The 18,899-nt window shown below is 40.6% G+C and overlaps 1 protein-coding gene across 1 annotated transcript in view; it reads right to left on the reverse strand.

Annotated features, from left to right (window-relative positions):
- FRAS1 (Fraser extracellular matrix complex subunit 1) overlaps positions 1-18,899 on the reverse strand; it is a 516,919-nt gene that overhangs the window by 58,425 nt on the left and 439,595 nt on the right. Inside the window, exons 50-58 of the mRNA XM_012557480.1 lie at positions 17,575-17,802; positions 14,455-14,568; positions 12,773-12,923; positions 11,496-11,655; positions 9,046-9,214; positions 5,654-5,900; positions 3,209-3,553; positions 1,133-1,293; positions 592-739 (exon numbers count right to left, since the gene is read on the reverse strand). Of these exons, the coding sequence (XP_012412934.1) occupies positions 592-739; positions 1,133-1,293; positions 3,209-3,553; positions 5,654-5,900; positions 9,046-9,214; positions 11,496-11,655; positions 12,773-12,923; positions 14,455-14,568; positions 17,575-17,802 (1,723 nt within the window). The remainder of the gene's footprint in view (positions 1-591; positions 740-1,132; positions 1,294-3,208; positions 3,554-5,653; positions 5,901-9,045; positions 9,215-11,495; positions 11,656-12,772; positions 12,924-14,454; positions 14,569-17,574; positions 17,803-18,899) is intronic.

Raw genomic sequence — 18,899 nt, forward strand, 5'->3', positions numbered from 1 at the left:
TTAGAACTTGACTCCAACCTGTCTTTCCATTTCACTCCCGTCTATTCACTCCCTGCCATGCTCAAAGCAAAACTAAGGCTCTCATTGTTTCTCAAATATGCATCCTTTAAAGCTTTATACTTTGTATATACTGTATCTCTCCATTATCCATTGAATAAACTCATACCTGAAGATTATGCTTAAATATTATCTGTTAGAATCTTCTGTGATTCTAACATACACAGTTACTGTTCAGTCCCTTCTACTTCAATAGTACTGGATTTATAGCACTATTAGGGTGTTTATCACAATATATTCTAAGTTTTCTGTGTAAGGGTCTGACTCCCCAACTAGACATTGAGCTTCTTGAGGACAGGGCCCAAGGCTTATATATCTCTGTGTGCCTACCAGAGTACCGGAATCATGAATGATTCTCTCTCTCCCGTATTTATATCTGTAACAATACACATAAATACATGTGCACACACACAAATACATACATATATATTTCTTGAATAAAAGTATGAATTAGTTCAAATATCATATACATAGACGCTAAGGGAAAAATAGAAATACAGTCTGAATCACCAGCTGGCAACCCCAATCTCTTACCATCCTGGAAGGTGTCATTAATTGCAATGACAGCCTGGAAGGGTTTGGTCAGTTCGGCCCCTTGTGCTGAGCTGAGGAAAACCACAAATGTCTCTAGTCCTTCAATTACTGGATACTGAGCGTCATCCAAGATAGTCAATGTGCAATACTAGAAGAAAAATCAAAGCAAACTTTACAGAGGACCCAACACCCATTTGCCATTGGGTAGTCACAAAGGTGACAACTTGCCTTTCTTTGGTGGTCTTAAAGCAAGTTCTCCTAATCCATAAAATGATCATGTCTCTATTGCCCCGCCCCTCCAGGAGTTTTGTTTCTAGGTACTTATATCAAACAAGTGTATTTTCTACCCTAAATCGGTGGTACATGATATTTGATGCTGAAAATGTCACTTGGAGAGTTATATGCTTTCAAGAAAGGGAAGATAGTAATACTGCAAGGGGAGTTGAGAGTCCTGAAGAGAGTTTGGAAAGGAGACTAAAGACAACATTAATGGACCCAACCAGCCTTATGATTTTATGAACCCTTGATGCTGCATATTCACCTGCTCAGTGTCACCAGGCCCAAACTCTACTTTCCTAGAGCTAGGAACATAGTCAACTCCTGGAGTGGCGGAAGCTGGGTCTGAGGGCCGTGTTGCACACCAGACAGACGTGAAGGTTGAAAGGTCAGTACCATGTCGGATAACTGGAATCTTCACTGTGCCTGAATTGACAGTAACAGAGATTTCAGTGGTCAACCTTGAGTCAGAAAATCAGTGAGTTTTTCAATACAATGTTCTCCCTCTTAACAGCAATAGTTTTAACCCACTGCTCCTCTATCTACCTCCTCTGAGGGAGGCTGAGAGATTCCACTACAGACACTCAGATCAAGAGAAGACCCAGAGAAGTGTCTCATGGAGATAGTACTGGAGAGATAGCCCTTAGGTCAGAAGGGTTTTGTGGCTTCATAAAGGAGACTGTTCACAGAGGAAGAACAATGAACTTGGGAGGGAGGTTCAGTGAAAAACATCTCAAACCTATTTAGGAAGAAGAAACTCAGAGAGGAGGGTCTCAGGGATAAGCAAGAAAATAGTCAATTAAAGAGGAACCAGCTAGGGGACTCTGTGGGGCCTGAAGTCGAATGCTCCTAATTAAATGTTTCTAACTGGGTTGATTTCCCTATTTTATCCAAGTGGTGCACACATCATTACTTAAACCATACGTGTTTATTGCTTATCTTAGGAATGAAGCTCATCTTCTAGTCTACTGTGACATCATACATTATACTGTCCTAAAGTTATACATGTAAATTTTATCTATTTCACAATCAAGGTCAGAGTGAAGCTACATGAAAAGTCCACCAACCATCACCTTTCTCTAGCCAATATACTGTGAGATGATCTGTAGTCACGGCTAGGGATTTGGTATATGTGAAAGGAAATGTAGTAGAGTAGAAAGGACATCATGCTTGGTAAAGTGGAGGGTCAGTGAAAAAGAGGAGGACCCTCGATGAGATGGATTAACACAGTAGCTACAACAATGGGCTCAAACATAGCAACGACTGTGAGGATGGTGCAGGACCAGGCAGTGTTTCTTTCTGTTGTGCATAAGGTCGCTATGGGTCAGAACCAACTCAATGGCATCTAACAACAACAGAAAGATCTGAGCCCTAATCCCAGCTCTGCCATTATATTAATTGCTTGATCTCTGATGATTTATTTAGCCTTTCTGGGCCTCCATTTGCTTTTCTATATGTTATCTCTTCCACAGAAGATTAAATGAGAACACATGGAATGCCCATGGCATGGTGCCTGGTATACAGCAAGAGCTTAAAGATATTACTTCCCATTATGCCTCATTAACCCTTCAAAGAGGTGAAAGACCTTGATCCGGCTCAAGGTCTGTAGGTACTCAGCATAGCTGTTGATACTTCTGCCAGCAGTATGTCTGCCAGTATCAGGCAGAGGACTTCGAGGCCCTTGCAGATGATGGAGCCACAGTAGGGAAGGACCCTGGGTCTCTGAAATACCATATGGAAGAAATCTGTCCACCAACTGCTTTGGACTGTTATATATAAGAGAAATTTCCATTGGGTTAAGACACTGAAACTGGAGTTTGTTTCAGCAGCCAGCAGTACCCTAAAAAACACACCTCCATCCTCAATAAGTCAAATTCACCTTCTTTACGAGCCAAAGTACTCAGCGCCATGCCCTCCCTCTGGGCCACAGAGGATCAGCTAATGAAGCTCTAAGCCTCATTAACCAATTATCTGCCATCAATAACCCAAAAACCAAAAACCAAACCCATTGCTACTGAGTTGATTCTGACTCATAGTGACCCTATAGGACAGAGTAGAAATGCACCATAAGGTTTCCAAGGAGTGGCTGGTGGATTCAAACTGGCGACCTTTTGGTTAGCAGCCGTAGCTCTTAACCACTATGCCATAACCAGACCCAGAAAAATGAAACACCCCTATACTTGACACCTTTCATTCTTGGTTCTAATGCCTCAGACCAACAATGGTATCATTGAGGAATAGAATTCTCAATGTCTTAACGGCGTTCTCAACTCCAAGGAGGAAATTATTCAAGAACGGTATCAGGAGATGGTGATGGAGCCCCAGAGATGCTGTCCATTACCTGCATCCTCACTGACAGTGAATGCTGTGTTGCCCAGGGACACAGTGGAGGCATCATTGGGACCATTAATAAGCACCTTGGCTGATGCCAGCCTTCCGATGCGGGCATTGTCAGAAGCATCTGCCAGGACAATCTCAAACTCTTCTTCCTCTTCATACTCGCTGTCATCAATGATCATGACATCACAGGTTGACATGGTGACACCAGGCCCAAATATCACCCGGCTCTCAGCAGACCTCCCTCTAGATTTAAAATCAGAGCCTGATTCTAGAGCATAGAGGCTGCTTCCCATAGCTGACTTCGGGACCGTGTAGCAAACTGCGGATACAATGCTGCTCGAGTCTCCTGAAATGCAAGTGGCAAGAAAACCAAAGCACTTGAATGAGCACTTCTTAAATTTTTAAATCTTTGGTAATTTACTGAGCTTAATTCCCTCTGACACAGTCCTTCACTATTTCTGTTCAAACTCTGGCATGAAACCTTCTTAAATTGAAGTTTCTTTTAAGCCTGTAGTATAAGCCACTTGAGGATTTAATATACCCCTAGATACTTCACCAAACAACTCAAAATGAATTTCCTATTCTGTGAATTTTGTGCTCTGTTAATTCACAAGACTCATTGCCCACCATCGAAAACCACAGCGGGCGGGGGGAAAGATAAGAGACATATTTGGTACTTTAAGTGGCGAAGTAATTGTGTCCTGAAGGTAGTGTTATGAGCACAGTTCACTGCCTTTCTGAATAAACTCCTGCACTTTAATTCCCAGAGAGAAACAGGCTTACTTTTATTTTTTTTTAAAGACAAAACAAAATAAAACGCACATTTCTGTACAAATAACTTTACTTATTAGTGCTGCCATTTCCCTCAGTGACACTCTGCACTGGGCCTGGCTTGCTGGCCCAGAACAGTCAGAGGGGTGTGCTTGTTTTCCAAGTGACATCACCAAAGTTTTGTGCTATCTACAGTGTTTGTTACATGAATCCCCAGTCAGCAGATTCAATAAAGACACCTGACATCATCATCTATAGTCACATTGTGGTTTTGAATGTGGATGTAATTTCCATGTGTTTTAAAGTCTCAATATTGTATAACCATAAACCCATGTGATCTTTGTTTTGATTTTCAACCCCTCAAGAATTGTCCTTGATTTCCCACATGCAGTTTATTTCTCGTCTGAGCTCTCTATTGGACTCTTGCATTGGGAAATTTTTGAACACATTTTCTTACTTACAAGAACTAAGGTGAAAATATTAAGCCAGTTCTTACAAACTGTAACTTCCCTCCTTGGCCAAGGCTAGTAAATTTTTTATGTAGTGGGTGACTGATTAAGAATACTGAGTTCATGAACACTTTGGAAGTCTAAATATAACTAGTCTTCTAGTCCAAATTAAGAGTAAATGGAGGCTCTAACAACTTAACTAGGAAGAGAAACCTTCTGATAGTACTAACAATGGCTAGAATCATTATGAGCAGTTTATGATGAATGTCACTACCATATTTTGAGTAATGGATTATCCTGCCAAACTCTCCTGAAAGCCCTGGTAAAACAGTAGGTGGGGGGCATAAGCTTTCCTAGACCGATGGAGAAATTGAGGTAGAGTAGGCTCTTTTTTTTCTAGTGCCTCTGTCCTTGTTTGGTATTAGGTTTCAGGAACAGGGTCCTAAACAAGAAGCAGGGTAACTCATTGAAAGGCTAGCTCAGCATTTCCTCAAAGCAGGCTAACACGGAACACTAGTTTTGGCAAGAGAACAAAGGCTTCCAGCATGAAATAAGCTTGAAAAACTTTACAGAGTCCCAGTTTACACTGACATATTAAAGGTTCTGTGGAGTGTCACAAGCTCTCTTTAGTGGTTAATCAAATTTACTACACAAAGCAAGGTAAGATTTCCCACATTTTGTCTTTCCCCCTACCTTGCCATCTCACAAACTGGATGAATTTACTTTCTAGGGAGGACTTAAACCAGATAAGAATTTAGTTCAAGAAGTAGACAAGGATCCCACCACCAATGGAACTGTGAATGAAGTGACTGAGTCCATGTTTCTGCTCCAGAGCTGTGATTTTAGATTCCACACTCCAACTCCTATACAATAGCAAATTAATCCTGTTTGGTACTTAAGTCCAGTAACTATGAGCTATTATAGTTGCACAGAATGATGATTAAAGTTCAGACTCTGGAGCCAGATTGCCTGGGTTGAAATCCCAGTTTCATTCACCTTACTAAGCATGTGACCATGGACAAGTTATTAAAGCCATTTATGCATGATTTCTATTTGTAAAATTGGGATCACATCACATCATAGGGGTTGTTTTAAGGATCAAATGAGTTAACACATGCACTTACGACATATAAGTTAATATGATACATGAGCACTTGGTACATAAAAGGGGCACAATAAATGTTAACTATTATTATAGGTCATTGTCACCCTTGGCATCAACAGACCTTTTCTTTCAATAGGTGCAAACAGGAAACCAGCACTCTCGTTGATCCGGTAGGTCTTCTTATCAAACTCTAATGTAGGCTCGTCCTCAGTGTCACTGATAATGACCTTCGCCTGGGTGAACTCCCCTAATAAGGCATATGCTGGCATGCTGAGCTCCACGGTGAAACTCTCAATGTTCTCAAACACATCATCATCATTGATGATGATGGTGCAGGACTTGGTGTCCTCTCGCTCATCAAACTGCACCTGTTGCAAAGGAAACAACAAAGAGTTAAGCTGTGCCTCAGTTTCTGCTTTGTTTCCCCAGAGCATCTTGGGAAAAGAGAACTCAGGTCTGGTGGTCAGAGCACTGGATGAAATAGCTGTTTCTTCCAGCTCCAACCTCCTGCTACATCACCTGGAACACTTGTCCACCTCTTCCTATTCTTCATCTGTAAATCAGGGGCTGATTTATTCTATAGGGACATGCAGAAGAAAGACATCTTCTACCACTCGGTGACTGTAGGAAGACATGTAAGTGGCTATTCATACCCTGTTTTATTCACTTACTAGGGACAGCAACAGTCATCCCTTGATTATTCAGTTACGCTCCTATTTGTGCCAAGTTAAACTGGAAAGATCTCTGAACTTGGTGTGTGAAGTTCTGGCCTCAAGTCCTTGTTCCATTACTTTCAAGTTGTATGTCCCTGAGTAAGGCTATATGAAACTTTACCAACTTCACATTCCTCAGTTGCTAAATAACAATAATAATACTCCTACTTCACATCCTTACAGGAGGACTAAAAGAGGTAATTTGTAATGAAAGCACTGAACTAATATAATACATTATAATTAATACCATCACCTTATTACTTCTACAAATAAAATTGACAAAACTGATATAGAATCTCAGTCAATTCATAGAAAGTTACATTATAAACAAGCCAGACTGAATTTTAACTTACATTTGGCTAAATCCTTTTGCCATTAAAATGGGCTAGCTCTATAATGTGAACATACTTATTCTGGTAAAACCGAAATAATTTTAGGAAACTTGCCGAGATTTATTCTGATTTTACTTTGTGCAAGAAAAAGATAAAACCTTTGAATGACTCCAGGGCTATGGACTTGCCCCAAACTGAAAAGGCAACAGGCTTGACTGCACTTTGTGTAAACTTAGACAGCTGAAGCATGTGCAAAGATAGTCATAAACCTCTAGGGGCACACAAATCTGTAAACACATGATTTTCATCAAACAGAAAATTATTATTATATATCTAATCAACTAATTAAATTTTTACTAAGCTCCACATTTTAAAATATGCCCCCCCACCCCCAGTGAAACATTCAATAGACTTCTATTTAGACTCTAGAATACACTGTCTTTTGTCTTTCCTTGAAAAATGCATGGACATATCCTGTCCCATCATTTTGCTGACTCTTTAGCTTATCCATTCTTTTCTAATTCCTCACTTTAATTGGACATACGAGGCCTTACCTTAGTCCAGTTGTAATGTCTCAAAGGACTGCACCTACTTCTCTTTACAGAGACTTATCTTGCCATAAGAAAAATTAAATTGCTTTGAAATAAACATTTAATAAATACCTATTAAGTACCAGGCATTGTGCCATATATAGAAGATGACAAATACACGGCACGCTGCTGTAAAGCAGTTTATTATTTAAGTCCTGTTCTTTCTCTCTTGTTTTTACTCTCTCTTTTTTCTCTCCCTCTCACACCCTGACTCTAATTACCACTGGTACAAAGATGACTGGCAAATTTATTTATCTCTATCCCAGAACTCCTCTCTGTGCTCCCTACACACTTACACACACACACACACACACACACACACACACACGTAAACCTGAAAAAGCCGGAATCTGTGGAAACCTATTAGAGAAGGAATACTCAAATATTTCCACTAAAATAATTACATCAGCCTAATAAACGTTTTCTGAAAGCCAGAGACTATAAAATGTGGAAGGAATCAGAAAATTGATATTGCAACATGAATACGAGGAAGTGCAGATGCAAAAGCTGGAAATAGTTCCAAGGAGTACAAGTAAAAGTGAATTATTTTACCCATATCTTTGCTTGAATAGTATATGTACATATCTGTACATAATTTGAATAAACATGCAAATCATAAAAAAATGGTTGTTTCTTTTCCAGTCCTATAAAATCGAAAAGAAACACGTTCTAGGTATTTATGAGGGCGGATTCTTAATATAGAGTGATAGAAAAGTGGTAAGACTGCAACTGTATACGTGTGCGTGTGTGTGTCTGAGTGTTGTGTGTGTATAGGAGCCCTGGTGAAGCAATGGTTAAGAGCTCGGCCGCTAACCAAAAGGTTGACAGTTTGAACCCACCAGTCGCTCCTGAGAAACCCTATGGGGCAGTTCTACTCTCTCCTACAGGGTCGCTGTGAGTTGGAATTGACTCGACAGCAATTTTTTTTTTGTATATATATATATATATACACACACACACACACATACATACACAAACAGACACACACACACACACAAACCAAAACCAAATCCGTTGCCATCAAGTTGATTCCAACTCATAGCATCCTACGGGAGAGAGTAGAACTGCCCCATAGGGTTTCCGAGGAGCAGCTAGTGGATTCGAACCGCCGACCTTTTGGTTACTGGTTAACAGCTGAGCGCTTAGCCACTGCGCCACCAAGGCTCCTATATATATATATATATATATATACACACACACACACACACACACACATATATGTGTGTGTGTGTTAACTTGTTGTCTCTAAGCCATTCACACTCAACACTCCTGAGCAAACTCACAATCACCCTCTCACCAAACTTGCTCCTCTTATGGTGTCTCCTCTTAGCAAAAGGCATCATCATCCATCTCTCCCTCCTACCCTGTAACTACCCTGCTGCTAAATCTCATCAATTTTACCTCTTAATCATCTGTTGAATCCATCCACTTCTCTCTATCTTCATTTTATCATTCAAGTCCATCATCTCTCACTTGGCCTGTTCCAGAGCTTCCCAACTGGTCTCCCTACACTTTCTCTTCCCTTCCTTCAGGTAAAGGAGGTGAGGTGAGAGGGAGCACTAGGATATTAAAGGCTTAGGGTACAACATGATGCCTTAAAGACTTTTTGTCATGAAGTATACCCTACCAACATGTAAAGACTGCAAAGCTAGACCACCACCCAAGCTTTTCCAGTTAAACCGTAGCGAGGATTAGATGGACTGTGAAGAAAAAAGTAGGTGGGAAGGAAACAGAAAAACTACTTGAGGAAGGATGTCAATGAAAAGGGAGGTGGGGTAAAAAGAAGTGGGAAGATGCCACAATAGCCTACAACCATGCAACAACCCCTGTGAGAGCCTGCCTAGAAGTTCAGGAATAGAAGGCCCCTCCCTCACCCACCTGGCCAGCATACTCCACGTAGTCCTGCTGCCCAGGATGAGAGCTGACTCTGGAGCTGGAACTAGCGGTGCCCTGCTCGGTACGACACAGGACGATGGCGTACTGATTCAGGTTCCCCATCCTCTGTACTGTGACGCTGACAGACCCCGCCTTCTCACTGACATTGTAGCTAGAAGCACACAAAAAGGCAGTCTCTGAATATCTGCCCCATGACTGTAAAGAAACCACTTGTTTAATGCTTGCCTTTTCTGTTTGGTCATTGGTGTGAGGCAGTTCAGAGAAGAGGAAGTTTGGTTCCTTTAAGAAGCCAGGTTATAAATGCAGGGAACATGCTTACCTGGAACAGTTACAAAATTAAGTGAAAAGGAAGCTGAGGATGCAGAATGCTGTATGCCTCATTTTGAAAGACAGTTGCAGGTCATTTAGAAGATGGACCACACATATGAGCCATGAACTTTAGATTTCAGGACACGAAGAAATTACAAACAATCTCTCCCTCGTGTGGTAGAGTAATTAGAATAGGTCATGGGTTTGTAGAGAAGAATGCTGCTCAGAAGGCAATTAATGACTTTACTTAGGTGGGAATTGACTGGGCTGGATTTTCCAGGAAGTGTGTAACTGAGCCAGGAGAGCTCCAATGTTAAGAAATGTTACTTAGGCCTAGATAGCAAAGATGTTTAGATAAACGGAGTTTTATGACAGTGGGGAGTGATGACGTTAACTTAGCTTGTTGGTAGGAATTTGTATTGCTTTTGCAAAGTAGGCAACAACTCTGCATGTGCTAATAATTGATACTAATTATGTAGGTTTAGAAAAGGCGCAGATGAGTGGAGCACGTACTGGGCTTTGCTTGGCCTTGTTGCTGTGAGGGTTGCAGGCCGTGGGCCTCTGAGAAGGAATTCCTCAGTGCAAACTTTGGGGCCCTCTGTACAATTTAGTCCATTAAACATTAAAGGGTTGTCCAAAATAAATAAATAAAAGATCAGTTTTATTTAATTTATTTAATTTTGATCTCTCTCTTGATTTCTTCCTTGACCTATTGGTTGTTGAATAGTGTGTTGCTGTTTAATTTCCACATATTTGTGTTTTCTCCAGTTTTCCTTCTGTTAATTAATTTCTAGTTTCAGTTCCTTGTTGTTGGAGAAGATACTTTGTATAATTTCAATATTTTAAAATTTATTGAGATCTGTTTTGTGACCATTTTTTTTTTAATTTTGAAGGAGATACAACCTTCAAAACAAAAAGGTTTGAATTACCTACAACAAAAGACTACATATCTAAAGACGTAGATTTTTCCTCTGATTCTCCAAGTATGTGTGAGTAAGAGTGAAAGAACCTATGTCTGAGGCACATGAAGTCAAGCCCTTCCCCCACATGAAAATTTCCAATTTTCATCTGAATTATCATGGAATTGATTTCTTAGAATGATGAGTCTCTGAAATGTAGATTTAAAGAATTATTACCCTCCTCAGAAAATTATAATCATTGTTGTGATTAAACCTATAAAATCAGCAATGTGCTTACCCATGTTTACTGATTAGTGTCTCTCCATTTGCCTAACTCCCCAAATAAACTAAGCAAGCATCTTAAACAGTTGTCTACATTAGGCTATGAATTTAAGCCTAAACCTATATGATCCAATGAAAACCAGAGGAGCTAAGGGAGTATGCAAGCTTGACAACAGGGAGAATACAGATTGAAGGTGAAGGTATTCTTATTATGGGGCAGTGTTTATTTTTAGTACTTGAATACATTTTTTGAATACATTTTATGAATGAATACATTTTATTTTTCATATCAGTTGTACTGGATTATCTTTTAAATCTTGAGGCCAGAAGCCAGAATACTTGTATTAAAGGCAGTAAAGAATTATGCTTAAGAGCATGGGTTCTGGCTCATTGGGCTTAAATCCTGGTTTTACTGCTTATTAGCTGTGTGAACTTGGGCAACTTACTCAACCTTTTTCTGTCTCTATTGCTTTGTCACTGTGGGCCAACAATGGTACTCATCTCATAACTGCAAGGATAAAAAAAAATGATATATGTGGGGTACCTAATACCAACCCAAAACCAAACCCGTTGCCTTTGAGTCGATTTTGACTCATAGAGACCCTATAGGACAGAGAAGACTGCACCATAGGGTTTCCAAGGAGCAGCTGGTAGATTCGAACTGCCAACCTTTTGGTTAGCAGCTGTAGCTCTTAACCACTGCACCACCAGGGCTCCAGGTACCTAATACAGTGCCTGATATCTATAGTATTCAATAAATATTGCTGCAATTATTATTTTTATTATTATTGTTATTGCTGCCATCATCATCATTACCACTACCATCATCATCACCACCACCATCATCATCAGATGACTAGAGCTGAGCCCCAGGGTGCTACATGCTTATTTTCTCTGCTGCCCAATTAATTTCTCAAGAATAAAACACAATAACACTTGTACCTGGTATATTTAAAGCTGATGAGGGACCACTGAATATGGAAGACATTGTCACTGACCACATTAGGTTTACTGTCTTTCACCAGAAACTGAAAACTATCCATCATCTCATGGATTTTCTCCTCATGCAACACATAACGAATCAACCCCAAGTTCACATCCTCTGTGGGGAAAAAAAGAGTCACTGTGAATTAACTCAGGGATGTCAAGATGGCCTCATAAATTCCCAAGTCAACATACTCAATTTATTCTTCTAATGGGTTACAGACAGAACTTCTTTTCCCAAGTACTCTCAAAAATAAATGTGTCTGCCAGATTTTAAAATAAAATCCCATAGCTCTGTGTAACAAAAGACTTGTCTTTATACAGAAAGTACCCTTGTGTTGTTGTAGATTGAGAATCCCAGGGTCTTGGCAAAGAAGCACTTCAGTAAATTTCTGTGGAATATTTAAAGGCAAATCTGAGAGAGCTGACAGTGAAAAATCTCTGGCCCTATCCTCTGTATCTGCCAACATTCAGCCCTAATTCCTTCTAAAGAAGGTTCTGTATACAAGACACACAGCCTGTACACAAGACACAGCCATGTGGAACCTAGGAGAGAATACAAGATTGAAGATGGGGAGAAAAAAGTAAATACAGTGCATGAATTTTAAGATGCAACTTTGCAATGACTGCTCCCTATCAGGTCCTCTGACAAGGTTAAAAATACTAAAACACAAAATGGTTTGCTTGATGTGATTCAAAACAGGAAAATGTTTCTGTTGAGCAAACTATACATGTTGGTTTTAATTTCTTTGCTAAAGTCTTGAAAAAATCCATAACCCTTATGGCATAAAAAATAAACCTCACAGGATCACAGATCTTTCATAAAGTCTTTGTAATTTCTGCCTTTCTTTTCAAAGAAAACCAAGCAGTATCATGTGATCCTTTCCAGAAAAATCTGGCCAAAACATAAAGCAATTTGGGAACTGTGGAAGTATGGTAAAGATATATTTTTCTTTGCCATAGTTCAGCATTACCAGTTGCTGCACTTGATTTCAACTCATGGTGAGCCCATGTGTATCAAAATAGAACTGTATTCCCTAAGGTTTTCTGTAACAAGAAAAAAATCAAGAGAGGTAAAATCTAAAAGTAGGATGGTTTGATACTAAAAGACCTATTTGTTTGCAAATAGGTTACTTGGGGTAAGTAGATGGAAGTGGCTGTGAGAAAGATCCAGGAGGTAGGGAGAGTGGCATGAGAATAGGTTCCTCCGATATCTCAGTTCCCCAAGTCCCTACCCTGGGTGAAAACAGCAACAGCTGTGCCAGGCTGAAGCTTATTCTCCACATAGCCATGCTTGGGGCCCGTCGTCATCTCATAGACAAGCTGCGAGTCCTCCGTGTCTGGGTCCATGGTCAGCAGTTCCTTCTTGGTGATCAGGTTGGTTGCCTGGAATAGAAACCCGTTAAATTTAATTCCTGAGGCAGGAATAAAGCAGGAGCAGGACCCTCTGACTCAGATTTAATTCAGTTCAACAATGATTTACTGAGTGCCTACTGCATGGGGAATTCTATTAGGCTTGGATAGGCTTCAAAGATAGAAACCATCTCAGCCTCTGCCATCAAGGTACCAAGCTTTATTGGGAAAGAAAGGCTCAGGAGCAAGGAGATAATGGCTGGTACCACAATGGGAGATACAAAGAGTGCTATACATTTTGGGGGACAGGGAGAGATTAATCCCATCTGGAGTTGGGGACAAGGAGCCCTGGTGGCACAGTGGTTAAACTACTCAGCTGCTAACCAAAAGTTCGGCGGTTCGAACCCCCTAGCCACTCCTTGGGAGAAAGATGTGGCAGTCTGCTTCCGTAAAGATTTACAGCCGTGGAAACCCAGAGTTCTACTCTGTCCCACAGAGTCACTATGAGTTGGAATAGACTCGACAGGCAATGGATTTGGTTTTGTGGTTAGAGTTGGGGAGGGAGGGATTTTGGAGAGAGGTGAGATTTGAGTTTAGCTTCGAAAGAAGGTTGGAACTTGAAAGAATGATACGGGGAAGATGTCCACTTCATACCTTACAGGAATCAGGTTCAGTGCTTGAAATAGAGTAAGATAAATACACTGTACCTCATTATTGCCTAAATCTACTGGCTAAACTTTAATTTGGTCATTCATTCATTCAACAAAGAAATGAAGGGGGTGATCAACAGCATTAAGAATTACTAGGTCTATTAGAGGGCATTGGTGGTCTGCCTTCCATGCAGGAGACCCAGGTTCGATTCCCAGCCAATGCACCTCATGAGAAGCCATGGCAGCCCATCTGTCAGTGTGTTGCTATGACTAACAGGTTTCAGTGGAGCTTTCAGAGTAAGATGAACTAGGGAGAAAGGTCTGGCAATTTGCTTAAAAAACCAGCCATTGAAAAGCCTATGGATCATAGTGGTCCCATCCACAGTTAATCATCAGGATGGTGCAGGACCCAGCAGCATTTTGTTCCATTGTATATGGGGTCACTATGAGTTAGGGGCTGATTCAACAGCAGCTAACAACAACAACAGGTGTACTAAGGTAAGGACAGATAATTCACTTTAGATTTGGCAAAACAGAGGACACTGGTGATGCTGATAAGTGTCACTGCAGTGGGATAGGAGTGGGAGGCAGACGCCTAATTGGAGAGTACTGAGGAGAGAATGAGATCATTCTGAATACACAGAAAAAAATCAAACAGGGTATGAGAGGAAGTTGCATTAATTTTGGCTTACATATTTTTAAAAACCTGACTGGTTCAGTGGGAAGCTACAACACAACAGTTACATATACAACCAAATAATCACCTTCCGAATCAATTTTAGGAAAATCAGCACACTTATGGAAGGATAAACATATGAGATGAACTGGAGTTCTATTCATAGATCATTCCACAAATAAGGATGTGGCATAAATTAGTTAGTGTGAATGCGGCAAATATTTCCCATCTGCCTTACCTTGCCATCGATATACTCCAGCCACTGGAGCCCCAGGTTGGTCACGATTCTAGGAGTGCCATCATCCACTGGGAGGATATCTACTCGGAACCGCTGAGGTGCTGCTGTCATAATCTGCGGGGGGAATCCAGACAAGAAAACTCATCATTCACAGACACCTGAAGTATGTTGGGTGCAGGGCCCACAACGCTGGAAGCCCTTACACATCAGAGATTACAAATGAGCAACTGAGCCAGTTTCCAACCCTTATGGCACTTGACATGAGGCTTAAGGGAAAACGCTGATTGATAAAGTGAAAATAACACGGGAAGAAAAGGAGCAAGAAGCAAGTGGCACTCCTGCTGGAATTTCATCATTCAACAATGGAAGTTACTTTTCACACACCTATGCATTCTTTAGTTGAGTTCAATACTACTCTGAGGTGAAACAGTAAACAGGTATTTTTCTTTCAATAACCCTTGTTAAAAATTTTGTAAGAAGTTGATGAAAACTATCATTAAAATGTTAAGGTCTAGGGAGATGAAAATCAAAACCACATTGAGATACCACTTCACCCTTACTAGAATGGCAATGGTCAAAAAAATGGAAAATAATAGGTACCAGCGAAGATGTGCGAAATTGGAACCCTAATCCACTGCTGACAGGAATGCAAAATGGTAATTCTGCTGTGGAAAAGCCTGGTGGTTCCTCAAAAAATTAAACATCAAATACCAGATGATCTAGCAATCCCAATCCTAGGTATATACCCAGAAGAAGTGAAAGCAGGAACATAAAGAGAAACCTGTACACCAATGTTCATTGCAGTACTATTCATAATAGCCAACAGGTGGAAACAACCGAAATGTCCATCAACAGATGAATGGATAAACAAAATGTGGTATATACATACAACGGAATATTACTCAGCCATAAAGAGAAACGAAGTCCTGATACATGCTACAACGTGGATGAACTTTGAAAACATTCTGTCAAGTGAAGTCAGTTACAAAAGGACAAATGTTGTATGATTACCACTTAATATGAAATAGACAAATGTATAGAGACTAATGCTTATTAGTGGTTACCAGGTGGTGGAAGGTGGGGGAAGGGGAGTCATTACTTAGGGGGCACTGAGTTTCCATTAATGGTGGTGGAATAATTTGGAAAGGGATAGTGGTAATGACTGTACAATATGATGAATGTAATCACTGTCAATGAATTTTACACGTAAAAATTGTTGAATTGGTAAATGTTTTGTTATGCATATTTTTACTACCATGAAAAAATTAAAATAAATGTTAATGTTAAAGTCTCCAGGTGGGGTTCTGTCACATATGAAAAGAAGTGTTCATGGAAAGAGATCTATTTTCCTTCCTTTCTTCTTTTATTTTTTTGAGGGAGAACTATTTATGTGGGGGAAAGGGTAGAAGAAACGTAGAGGTGAAATAAATTTGTGGGGATAGAGAAAAGAAAAGGAATTTTAGTTTATCATTTTATTCTCACACAGACACACACACAGGGAGTCTGACCCAGCACTTCACTGTTGCTGATCGAATACAGCAAGCTGCCACACAGGGCAGCAAGATGCTGGCTTTTCAATCTTCTACAACTCACCTTCTAAATAATTTCCATTTTTTAAATGACAAGGTCCCTCTGGAGACCTGCTGTGACCTTTCATGTTTATCAAAGAGGTAGCCCTCTTGCTAATACATCCTGAAATCTTTTTTTCTCTTCAGAAAGTCAAACTAACTTGGGAGTAACTACAGTTTGGGAGAGAAAAAATAAAACCAGTGACCTGCCAGGTGGTGATGCAGTGCAGATACTGAAATGGCAGGGAAATCCCAAGAGCTATCCCACAAACACACAGGCCAACTGAGAATGACCTTCTTGGGGGCTGCCTCTCTCTAATGGATGCAGGAGAAACCTTCTTCCAGGAAAATAATCATTCATCATCAAAGGAGAAAAGGAACTCTGCAGGGCTGAGGAACAGATCTTTTTGTTTTCCTGGAAGTATGGGAGGGTGTGATGCTGCTGCTCATAAAACTGCTTCTGCAAGTCGGACTCAGACTTGGGTGATGTAAGGGTGCCCACTGGCCTGCCTTTCCCCTTAGCTGCAGTTGTTCCCAGGGGAGGTTTAGGGTACTACAGGACACCTGGCTAAGGAATGAAGGAAGGAGTGAAAATGGCAGTGATGGGAAGAAGTGGCATGGTAGTGAAGGGGATCTTAAAGTTTCTCCTAATATCTGATGTTAGAATGGAGCAATTTCCAAGCTTGACAGTTGAATGACCTCAAGAGAAAAGCATCTTGACCTATTTCACAAGCTGGTCCTAAAATGATGACAGTGGTGATTTATCAAATGCTTCCTGCATACCAGGCACTGGGCTAAGTGCTTTATATACATTAGGAGCATTGGCATCATCCCCATTTTACAGACAGGAAACCTGAGGCTTAGAACAGTTAAATGATTTACCAAGCCCCTCAGCTAATAAGTGGCAGAACCAGAATCTTTTGGAAGCAAAAGCCAAACTCTTAACCACTGGGCTGTTATTCCTCATGAAACTCAGACGGTAGCTGGACTGAGGGGACCCATAAAAGATAATCTCGGGACAAATTCAAAGAGTAAACGGTGCATAAAAGGAAAAGGAGAAATCCACAACAGTAATATTAATAACAACAACTATCACCTTTGATTGGAGCCCTTGTGATACAGTGGTTAAGAGCTCAGCTGCTGACCAAAAGGTTGGCAGTTCGAATCCACCAGGCGCTCCTTGAAAACCCTATGGGACAGTTCTACTCTGTCCTATAGAGTTGCTATGAGTTGGAATCGACTAGACGGCAATGGGTATCACCTTTTATTAACTGCTGACTATATTTGCCAACATTGTTAAGCGCTTTATGTGGATTACTTCCTTTGATCCTTAGATCAAACTAATTGAAGTTTGTAATTATTATTGTATCCCTTTTACAGATAAAAAACTGAGGCTTAGGGAGGGTAAATTATTTGCCAGGTCAATCTTCTAGTAGGTGAAAGAACAAGAACTTGAACCATGTTATACTTGATGTAAAAATCTCATGTTTTCATCTAGCTAACATCTGGCATGCATTGCTATGTCTCCCCCTCCATTGTCGTTGCCCCTCACCTCTTTTCCTCCTTCCTCAATAATAAAGAAGGGGTTCGTCCCATCAGAAACAGTGAAGGTGAACCGGTCTTTCAAGGAGTTGCTACCATCATGGCTGTAGCTGACCCGGTTCTGGTAGATGTCTTCCATGGTAAAGGTGGAGGTGTGGTGGAAATGCTGTCCATTGGTGGTTTGCTCGATGGTGCCATGACGTGGGGGCTGCACAATGGTGAATGTGACAGACTCAGCCTGACGAGGAGGCAAAAAGAGGGGAGGGAAGTTGGTAATAGAAACCAGATGAGTGAGGGACAGCCAATAGCTGGTCAAGGGTAGCAGAACCTACACACAATTATAAAATAAAGACTGCATTTTCTTTATTGATACCAAAAATAAAGCTAAAGAGAGAAACGACATTGGTTACTACAATTGGATTTATATTCTGGTGCCTTCAGTTGTAGGACTAAGACATTTAAACTGGCTCTTTTTAGGTCATTGGGGAAAACCTGAATTTTTAATCTTTAAAAGATCAGTAATGAGCTTGGCTGCTAACTGAAAGGTTGGAGGTTCGAGTCCACTCAGAAGCACCTTGGAAGAAAGACCTGGCTATCTACTTCCAAAAAAATCAGCCATTGAAAAGCCTATGGAGCACAGTTCTACTCTGACATACATGGAGTCACAATGAGTTGGAATTGGCTCAATAAAGTTCCCTTTTATTTTTAACCAGGATGATAGGAACTAGACTTTTAAAAACAATTCATTTCTTTTCCATCCATTTTCCCCTACTTTTCTAAAACTCTTAAATACAGAATTCCATACGCATCAGGAGAGCAGTTAATTTCTCATTTTGAATTGCTGCTTCTAAGGTGACCTGTACAGGGGAAAAGAAAGAGGCATAAAACCCTGCTTAAGACTTTTACAATGGTTTCCCACCAACTTAGAATAAAAAGCAAAGGCCTCACCTGGGCCAACAAGGCCCTCTGTGATCTGGCCCCAGGGTTCCTCTCTGGCCTCTTGCCTCTCCTCTTTCTCATTTCATGACATCTGCTCAAATACTCTCCTCAGAGACCCACCCTGACAACTTTATCTAAAATACCTGCCCATCACTCTCTATCTCCTTACCTCACTTTATTTTTCTTCATAGCACTTATCACTATCTGACATGATATTGTATGTTCTTTCCATTTACCCACCCCCAAAAGGCTGTAAACTCACTAAGGTAGAAATTTTTATCTGTATTATTTACAACTCTGTCTTTAGTATCTAGAACAGAGCCGGACAAGTAGTAGATAATAAATGTTTGTTGAAAGAATGAATAAATCAATGAATACGTGCCAGCACAGAGACGA

This window comes from Trichechus manatus, unplaced genomic scaffold, assembly GCF_000243295.1.
Source record: "Trichechus manatus latirostris isolate Lorelei unplaced genomic scaffold, TriManLat1.0 scaffold00105, whole genome shotgun sequence".
Classification (NCBI taxonomy): domain Eukaryota; kingdom Metazoa; phylum Chordata; class Mammalia; order Sirenia; family Trichechidae; genus Trichechus; species Trichechus manatus.